This window comes from Sinocyclocheilus anshuiensis, unplaced genomic scaffold (genome assembly GCF_001515605.1).
Source record: "Sinocyclocheilus anshuiensis isolate Anshui unplaced genomic scaffold, SAMN03320099.WGS_v1.1 scaffold1535, whole genome shotgun sequence".
Taxonomy (NCBI): Eukaryota; Metazoa; Chordata; class Actinopteri; order Cypriniformes; family Cyprinidae; genus Sinocyclocheilus; species Sinocyclocheilus anshuiensis.
This window is the reverse complement of record NW_015552639.1, coordinates 100,654-111,088: the sequence shown is the minus strand read 5'-3', so window position 1 is coordinate 111,088 and position 10,435 is coordinate 100,654. Positions and strand designations below refer to the sequence as shown.

The 10,435-nt window shown below is 33.5% G+C and overlaps 1 protein-coding gene across 1 annotated transcript in view; it reads left to right on the top strand.

Moving 5' to 3' along the window:
- LOC107666899 (signal-induced proliferation-associated 1-like protein 2) overlaps positions 1-9,890 on the top strand; it is a 109,350-nt gene extending 99,460 nt beyond the window's left edge. The window contains exons 16-18 of the mRNA XM_016458413.1: positions 5,200-5,317; positions 5,402-5,483; positions 8,878-9,890. Of these exons, the coding sequence (XP_016313899.1) occupies positions 5,200-5,317; positions 5,402-5,483; positions 8,878-9,024 (347 nt within the window). The 3' untranslated portion in view covers positions 9,025-9,890. The remainder of the gene's footprint in view (positions 1-5,199; positions 5,318-5,401; positions 5,484-8,877) is intronic.
- The last annotated feature ends 545 nt before the right edge of the window (positions 9,891-10,435 follow it).

Genomic DNA, 10,435 nt, shown 5'->3' with positions numbered 1-10,435 from the left:
AGATGTTAAAGGTTCTTTATGGAACCATTTAGACAAAAAGGTTCTTCTATGGCATCGTGAAGCACCTTTATTTAAGAGTGTACGTCCAAATAGTTTTTTTAAATTTTGTCCATGCTTAGCATGAGAATCCGACTCTTTAACAGTGTAAACAACTCTGAATGCATGAAACAGCATTGTACCCCCTCTTTAAATTTATTTTAAAAAATTCTGCAGATACCCTATAAATAGTGAAATACAATTCCTTCCTTCATATTTGTTGATATTTGTGTATTGAAAATATTTTTGATTGACATTTAAACTCCTATCTGATTTTCTATATTTAAAAAATAAAAAAATAAAAAAAAAGGTCTTTTTTTTTTATTTGGGCTAGTTAAATTAATTTTCGGGCTACCAAAATCTGAAGAGTACCTGCCCGAAGGTCTACCAGGGATTTTGAAATTTTGCAAGCCCTGACATCGATTAGCAATTGATTATAAATATACTTAATTATTATGAAAATACCAGAGATGGCTTGAATAACACAGATAAACTATATTGTCGCAGTCGAGTGTTTATTGTCTTTGTTTTATCATTCAAAACGTTTATATGTTCTGTTTACTCAGTTACAACTATAATAGCTATGCCTTTGTCCATATAAGGGATTTCCTGGAGGGTCATGAGTTCTCTACTTCTGTGACTGGATATGTGGATTTTCTGTGCGAGGGCGCCCTCTGGCGTCCAGTATGAATGAAACAGACATCATGTGTTTATAGTGCTAATGGGAATTTTAATTTTTTTATTTTTTAATAAGTATCGGTTCAGGCACCGTTTAGGCACCGGAACCGTTTTAAAAGTATCGATTTGGCATCGGTGTCGGAAAAAAAACCAAACGATACCCAACCCTAGTTATCATCTTCTCATTGCATCATCCGAAGAACATTGCACAACTGTCCTTTTTGGGTGAATCATGAAATCAAGTCTAGGTTGTGTTTTACCATAAAATCAAAAGAGAAATTAAATTATAGTTTTGCAAAATAAAGCCTATCTTTAGGACCATTAAGATGCGTTGCATTGTGATTTGCATTATTCTCATGCCAATTAAGCACAAATCTTCATTACTTCAATGCATCTGGATGCTTTGAAGTATGTTTGTAATTGTCATGATTTTTAATGGTGATTCTAATTAGATTCTTAGTAAAAGTAACTCTTTAAAACACAAAAATATTTGTGAAATTTACTAGCAGTTTCTGAATGAAAATTGATTCACCACCATCTTTTTTAATATATATATTGTTATATATATTTGTGTGAGTGTGTGTGTGTGTTTTGGAGGGAATTGTACTTAATTAGTATGAAAATAATGTCACAGTGAAAAAAAATATTGATGGAAAGAAGTCTTTATTATTTTTTTTTTTTATTATTATTCTTTTGTTATTATATATACAGGTGCATCTCAATAAATTAGAATGTCATGATTGGTGGGTTTTTGTTAAATGTGAGCCAAAATCATCACAATTAAAAGAACCAAAGACTTAAACTACTTCAGTCTGTGTGCATTGAATTTATTTAATACACGAGTTTCACAATTTGAGTTGAATTACTGAAATAAATTAACTTTTCCACGACATTCTAATTTATTGAGATGCACCTGTATATATATTTTTTTAATTTTAGGCTGAAATATGAGAGACTTCGACAATCAAATCTAAATAGTTAATAAAAAATATTTTATATTGGTGCTAACTTGAATAATTATTTATTAACAAAATATTAAACTTTTTTAAATCAAATCTATAAGCTATATATTTTTAGTCACAATTTTGATTGGAATTTGTTGCATGCTGAGCATTAAGTCCCAGAATGCATGTCTATTAATATGGTGAGACCCAGCAGAGCTCTAGTGTGCAATTACTAACACTTCATCTTGATTTCTGTGAAGAAACAACACGACATGCTGAACTTTGAAAACTTAGGCTCCACTTTCTTTTGGTCTTCTTGTGTTTTATGATTTGAGCTCTGAGGAGCCGCTAACAGAGAGAAACACAGAGCTTTATTGTCATGTTTTTAGTGAAGGACTACCAGTTTGATCAGAAACACACAAGTAGGGGGATCTCCAGAGGGATGATCGTAAATTAAACTCTTTATGTTCTGCTGAAAAGCACGCGCATCATTTCCTCAGCAGCGTCTGTGTCTCCATATGGTGTAATGAGAGTAAGTGCATTGATTTGAGAGATGCTATAAAACATAAGGGCTTTCACCCATATGTCGCATCTGATGACACAGAGGGGACTGAGATTCAAACCCTTGATTGTTCAAAACATCTGCACAATAGTCAAAAAACATATTATATATATATATATATATATGCATTTTTTGCATTATGGTATTGAGAATTTGGGGAGGGGAAATGTTTTTTTTAAAGAATGTATAATAATAATAATAATAATAATGCAAAACATTTATATTTTCTTGCTAAATTACATCTAAAAGAGTTTTTACATTATGATAATGAGAATTTGGAGGGGAAATGTGGTTAAGTGTCATTATAATAATTTGTTTTTTTTATTAAATGCAAGTGCAAAATATACGCATTGTATTTTTTGCATTATGGTAATGAGAATTTGGAGGGGACATGTGTTTATGATAATAATAATAATAATAATAATAATAATAGTCTATTACCTTGCAAAATTAAATGCAAATGCTTTTCTAATTTTTTGAATTATGGTCATCAGAATTTGGAGGGGAAATGTGCTTGTTATATAAATGTAACCTAGTACTGATGAGCGAATTTGATGGTTTATTGGTTTCTATTTTTTGTGTATTAGGAATACTGTTGGCTCTTTGACAAATTGTCTTTGTTCCTCTTTTTTAAGTCGCTTTGCATCTACTAAATGTGTAAATGCAAATTGAGCTGGGTAGCCCCGCCCACAATTACCTCTCATTGGTCCAAAATCCAGTTGCACATAACTATGCATTAAACATTAAATACGTGACCCTGGACCACAAAACCAGTCATAAGGGTACATTTTTTGAAATTGAAACAAATCGGACTATATTTGGCTGAGATACAACTATTTGAAAATCTGGAATCTGAGGGAGCAAAAAAATCTAACTATTGAGAAAATCGTCTTTAAAGTTGTCCAAATGAAGTCCAGCAATGCATATTACTAATCAAAAATGAAGTTTTGAAATATTTACGGTAGGAAATGTACAAAATATCTTCATGGAACATGATCTTTACTTAATATCCTAATGATTTTTGGCATAAAAGAAAAATAGATAATTTTGACCCATACAATGTATTGTTGGCTACTGCTACAAATATACCCCAGCGACTTAAGACTGCTTTTGTGCTGCAGGGTCACATATGTTCTGATTGGCTGATGGTGTGTCATATCATGCATTTTAACTTTCAGTGTGGACAAACCAATCACTGATCAAAATCACTTTCAGATTTGCTCTTTCACTCCATTACATGTGAACAAACTGTACTAAACCAATGTTAAAATTATATCTTGCTTATCAAAACCTCAGTGAAAGGCGGTTTGAGAAACAAGTGTCTGGACTGAAGTGATTTGTGTGGGTTCAGAGGGACTGCTCCTGTTTGTACAGTTGTCGTCAGCTGACACTCAAACAAATGAGCCGACGAACTGCTAAAACCAGCCCAAACTGCTTCACACACCATAAATACACTTTAAAGACTGATGCAATATTTGGAAACAAAGTTATAGTTTTAGAGAAGATGCTTGTTTCTGGGTCTCGCTGTGACCCAGAATAACACTGCATAAAACACTGAGAGATAAATTTAGCTCACAGCATATTTGCCCTCCATTTGCATCAGCGAGCATGAATGGAAGTTAACAAGAACAGAAGAAGTGTTTAGAAAATGCAGAACAAATGTTCATAAACACTGTTTTATTGAGTAACCCCAGCTAAATGCTCAGCAACTTCATAAAGTCATATACAAGCGTGACTTAAGACGACTAATGTTTTTTAAAGGGGTCATATGATGTTGCTAAAACCGTTTTAGGAGGGTGTGGCTGACTCTTAACTTTTATGAAGAATATCTCTTTGGATTTGAGACTTTAGTCTTTGCAACTTTACAGATCTTCTTTATGCACCGAGAGCTTGTAACATTTCAAAGAGAAAGGACAAATTTAAATCGCATCATATGACCCCTTTAAGATTCCCGCGGCTCTTTAATGTAAGTTTCAGGACACATGGTCTCACTCTTCTTATTAATTACAAACATAAACTGGATACAAACCCAGCGTTAGATATGAAAAACTGATCTGAGGCCAGCACAAAACCTGTTTTTTTGAACAGTGAAGGGTTTCATCAGATGTGACATATGGCTGAAAGGCCTCATGACAGACAGCAATGAGAATGTGAATACAGCTGAACTGTGTTTTATTGTGTCTCCCAAATCAATGCACATTTCCCCTACAAATTCCCATTATCATAATGCAAAAAAACAACAACTTTGCATTTAATTCTGCCAGAAAACAGGCTATATAAATAAACAAAAAAATAGTCTGTTTTCTTGATAAATTAAATGCAGATGCATTTTTTAATTTTAGCAGTATGGAAATGAGAGTTTGAAGCAAAAATGTGCCTATAATAATAATAATAATATTAATGCAGACATAGTTTATTTTCTTTCAAAATTAAATGCAAATGCATTTATTTATATTTTTGCATTATTTTAATGAAAATCTGTAGAGGAAATGTACTACTTCTACTAATAATAATGCAAATACGTATATTTTGTCATGAAATTAAATGCAAATTATTATTTTTTTATTTTGCATTATGATAATGAGAATTTGTAGCAGACATTTGCTAATAATAACAATATTGATTCAAAATAGTTTATTTGCTTGCTAAATTAAATCTAGATGCATAATTTTTTTGTTTGATTCTATTTTATTTTTTGCATTATGGCATTGATAATTAGTTGGGAAAATGTGTTTAATTGTCATAATAATATTCTCTTTAATATTACTTCTTAACAAACCCATTAGGATTGATGAGAATGTGTGACTGAATTATTAACACATTATCACATTACTATATATACAGTACTCTGCCATTAGATATTATTCAGTTGCAGTTGTGTCTTATTCAGCACTGAGTTTGCTGTCGTTTTGTTGTATATGTATCATTGTGATCATATCGGTCCTGATCTGAGTGTGTCTGGTGTTTCTTTGTGTCCAGACCAGCGCGTGGCCTCGTTCTGCACCATGACGGACATGCAGAGAGCCGAAGCGCTGCAGATCTCGCGTGAGCTCACCAGACGCGTGGCAGCCGCTGAGGGAGCCGCACTGGAGGCCGGGTGAGTTTAACACCGAACACACGCACACACACACAATACACTGTGTGTTCATGCTCAGACTAACAGCTCTGTCTTGCTCTTCAGTGATACGTCTCCAGCCACACTGACGGGCAAAGTCAATCAGCTGGAGGTCATCCTGAGACAGCTGCAGTACGACTTGAAGAAGGTAAACTATCCCGTCCTGATGAAAAACAATAGCCGTGTTTCGTAGGTCCAGCATGATTTGAATTTTTTTTTTTAAATCATTGTGTATTGGACAAGATGGTCATTACTGTATTATGTTAATGAGATATATTTTATTTATTTTTGGTAAATGGGGTAAATTAGGGTAAATTTATTGCTAAATTAAATGCAAATGCTTTTTTTGTATTATGGTAAAAAAAAAAATTGGGAAATTGTGCATAATAATAATAATGCCAAAAATTGTCTTCATTTTCTTGTATAAATTTGTACAGTTACTATTATTATTATTTTTTGCATTATGGTAATGACATTTTGTAGAGGAAATGTGCTTATAATAATAATGCAAAAAAAGTTAAATTTTCTTGCAAAATATTTATTTATAATTCAGTTTAACTTGAATTTAAGAAAGTCAGTTGGAGGTCATCTCAAGACGGCTGCAGTATGACAGTATGGTGTGAAAAACGTGGACTATCCCATCCTGATGGAAAACAATAAAAAAAAGTCTCGGTTAGCCTAACACGGTACACGTAGCAAGGTTTATATATATATATATATAACAAAAAAGAAAACAAGCAGTTAGAAAACGAATAGAGAGTGCAAAGTGTTAGAGGGCCAAGTCAACAAATAGATCAAATAGAATTAGAATGCCGGCTCATCATCGTGATGTCTGTCAGCCATCAGCGATGGACGATGGCATCGTCTATCGGCCCAACCCTAGTAGAGAATGAGTTGAAATGGTTAAAATGGTAAAATAAAAAATATAATTTAAAATGCATAACAAAAAAACATTTAAATTTAATAAATAAAAATAGGTCGGTATTAGGTCTGTGTACGTTGCGTTCATTCGTTTTTTGATTTAATATTGAAAACAGAAACATGATAAAACGGCACCATTTTCGTTTTTACATTCAGGGGTAGAAAATGGATAAACAGCTTGAATGTTCGATTTCCACGTGTGGGAGGGAATTAAACGCCCCTTTCCACTGATTAGTCAAGCAAAAATTAAACAGTGCCGTCATCATGTTGTCTTCAGTTCTGTGCAACAGAATAAGAGTCCTCCGCGGTTACGGTGTTTATTGTAACTCCTGCATTTCGTCTCTCTCTCATCAAACAACCAGACTAACAAATGGACAGGGTTTACTTCTGTGTAGGCATAGTTTCTCTATGGCAAGTATTAGGTGCTTATTGCAGAAATATGTATGTACCTCGGATCTGCAGCCACATTACCCTTTTAGATTTCTTTGGCGCACCGCACATTTTATTTAGCTGTCCAGTTATCAAAATCTGTGTGGCAAAGCTGCGTGACGCACTGGACAACACAAATGCATTTACATTATAGTGAAGCGCAGACCAGTATTGATTTTAGTGTGAATATGCAGCAGTCATAACTTTTATTTTAGACAGTACAGTTTCATTAATAATGAGTATGAATTGATTTCATTTTAGACACGAAACAGTGTGTTTTATTTGACATAAAACACAGGCGACATCAACACCATGACTTGCTGCCACCTACTGGCGATGTAACCTTCATAATTCAAGTATCCAGTTGTTTCATTTTGTCACTAATTTCATATTTCTGTAGGCTATTCAGAATGTTTTTGTTTAAAATATTAATCTCATTCCATAATGCAATTGCTGAGTTAATACATTTACTGCCGTCTGAGCAGTATTAGTTGTGTAAATACATCTAAATTCAACTTAAGGCAGCTTCTGTGCCACAGTGCAAAGATGGCTTTGGTTGGTACTGATGTAATTGGTAACACCTATAATGTCATATTTTTCAAATATTGACTAAATTCAGAAATGTAATATTAAAGGTGACATATTTTATAAAGTTAGAAAAATGCCCTTTTCTATAAAAATAGCATGTATTATATTTATATACATATGTGCAACATGCCGTCAGATAATGACAGTATCATATAAACTTCTATGAAAAAAAAAACTCGAAATAATAATCAAAATGGTAAGATATCTTTATATTCTCACTACAACCGATACTGGTCTGCGCTTCACTATAATGTAAATGTCACGCAGCTTTGTGTTGTGTAATGCTTTGTAATGTGGCTGCAGATCTGAGGTAGGCTACATACATATTTCTGCAATAAGCACCTAATATCTGACATATAGAATCTATGCCTACACAGAAGTAAGCCCCATCTAGGCGCTGCCCCAGTATGGTTTGTGTCAAGCCATTTGTTAGTCTGGTTGTTTGATGAGAGGGAGATGAAGCAGGAGTTGCAATAAATGCTTTAACAGCGGAGGACTCTTATTCTGTTGCACAAAACTGAAGACGACATGATGACGGCACCATTTGATGCTTGCTTGACTAATCAGTGGAAAGGGGCGTTTCATTTCCGCCCACACGTGGAAATCGAACGTTCAAAATGTTTATCCATTTTCTACCCCTGAATGTAAAAAAAAATGGTGCCGTTTTCTCATGTTTCTGTTTTCAATTTTAAATCAAACAACAAATGAACGCAGCGTACACGGACCGTATTACCGCCTTCACAGTATTACAGAATTTGACAATATTACCACTTACCAAGTATGGTTTAAAATAAATTTATAAATAAATAATGAAATAAAGTGTAATAAAAAAATGACAGTATTGTCCATTTCTAATTTGACAACATTATCACGTTTACAAATATTAGAGTTTGAAAAAAAAAAAGTTTTTAAACAATTTAAAAAATAAATAATAAAAATAAGATTAATAAATAAAAATGACAGTTTTACCACTTTCTAATTTGACATTACTGCTTTCACACTGTTACAGAATTTGACAGTATTAATACTTTAAAAAATTGTTCAAAATAAATAGCAAAATGACAATATTACCACTTAATTTGACAAAATGACCGCCTTCGCAATATTACAGAATCTAAAAATACCACCACTTAAAAAAATTAAATAAAAAAATTACAAAAATGAATAAATAATAAAAAATAAAAAATGTAATGAATAAAACAAAAATTACAGTATTATCAATTTCTTATTTGACAATATAACCAGTTTCACAATATTATATAATTTGACGGTACTATCACTTTAAAAATTATTTAAAACTTTTTTTTTTTTTTTTAAATCCCAATTATATTAACAGCCATAGTGTTTCTCTTCAGGTTAAAGGTGTGTAAGAAAAAATTAAACACTGCAATAAAATAGAATCAAGTTATTTATTAATGACAAATTATTTTACACTGCATGTATTTATTTTATTTTTTTTGTTTGTTTACTTGCTTACTCACACTCAGGTTGTTCTTGAAGAATATCCAAGGCTGATATTTTCCATATAATGACAGCATATAGTGAGCACCATAAAACGGCTAGTTCACTATATTCTGAGGTCATTGGTTCACTTTTGTGCACAGGAAAAGGAAGACAAGGCGATCCTGCAGGTGGAGGTGCAGCACCTGCGGCAGGACAACATGCGTCTGCAGGAGGAGAGCCAAACGGCTGCCGCACAGCTCAGGAAGTTCACCCAGTGGTTCTTCCACACCATCGACAAGAAGCCTTGATGGAGACCACTGAAGACTTCCAGGACTGCACGCCATTGACCTACACTAGCAAAGCCCGATTCCTACTGCAGTTCAATCAGATGCAGAATGTAAGTATATTCTGGACTGAAGAAGAGTGTAGATGAGCAGCGAAGACACACGGAGGCAGGTTTAGCACGGAGAATGTACTCAATTAGCAACTAAACGATGTTTCTGGAGGTGGATCATGAATGTAACACATCAAGACTTGGCGAGACGTTTCATTTTCTGCCTCCGTTATTGAAAGGCGCAATCAAACGTTGAAGTTCAGCGGGTCAACGGTACCTTTTGAATCATTTCTGTCCACAATCATCAAGTTCTGGCAATAAGAGTCATGGATTTGCCAAGCAAACACAATGTGAATAGTTTGTGAAGCTGTAAATGTTGAGATTGTGCCTCAAAGAAAAGCCGAAATGAAGCAGGTGTGTGCATAACGTGGCTTTCCGCTCCTGCCTCGTCTCGAATCCACAGTCACATGCCAAAACTCTGTGTCCATGTCTGTACAGAACCTCCAATCAAGTGTCTTGTATTTAACACTGTTATTTAAGCTTCTTTCACCTAAATTAGTTTATTTTATTAAAATGAGCGGCTTCTGGAGGAAAGGCTGTGAGAAGGCCATACTGTGACGGTTTTGCCAGGACTGTGTCCGATACATAGATATATTGAGGATTTGTCTTTTTTCCCTCATTCCAACATTTGGATGCTGCTAGATAACATTTTGTTGGTTTCTATGCTTTTACAAATGTGTGTCTCTGTAAATTTCATGTAAAATGGGACATTGGTTGCTTTTTTTTTTTTAATAAATGTAGTATGTCAAATAAATCTGATGCGTCATCTTAATATTTCAGGTCCTAGGAAAAAACATTTATGTGTTTATAAATGTGTGTGTAATTTTATTTGTATTTTTTGTGAACATTTTGCTAAACATCTATTGCGCTACACTGAACAAAGGGAAGGTTTGGGACGACGTGAGGGTGAGTAAATGATGATATTTGGGTGAAATTTCTGTGTGAAATATTCCTTTAAGTAAAGTTAGTGCTAGTGTATTATACAGAACAGGGTGATCCAAATCCACCAAGTTGGGACGTTTCCTAAAACAACTTAGTTTGTATGTAGTTTAGGAAAAAACATTTATGTGTTTATAAATGTGTGTGTGTGTGTGTGTGTGTGTGTAATGATCATTACTTTTATTTAATTTTTTTATTTTCATTCTTTGCGTTATGGTAATGAAAATTTGTCATAATAATGCAAAACGATATGCAAAAGTTCTTGCAAAATAAAATACAATATTATGGTAATGTGCGTAATTGTAGTAGCAATAATAATAATGTAAAATAGTCATTTTCTTGCAAAATTAGATGCAAATGCAAAATTTAATTTTCACATCCAGAAA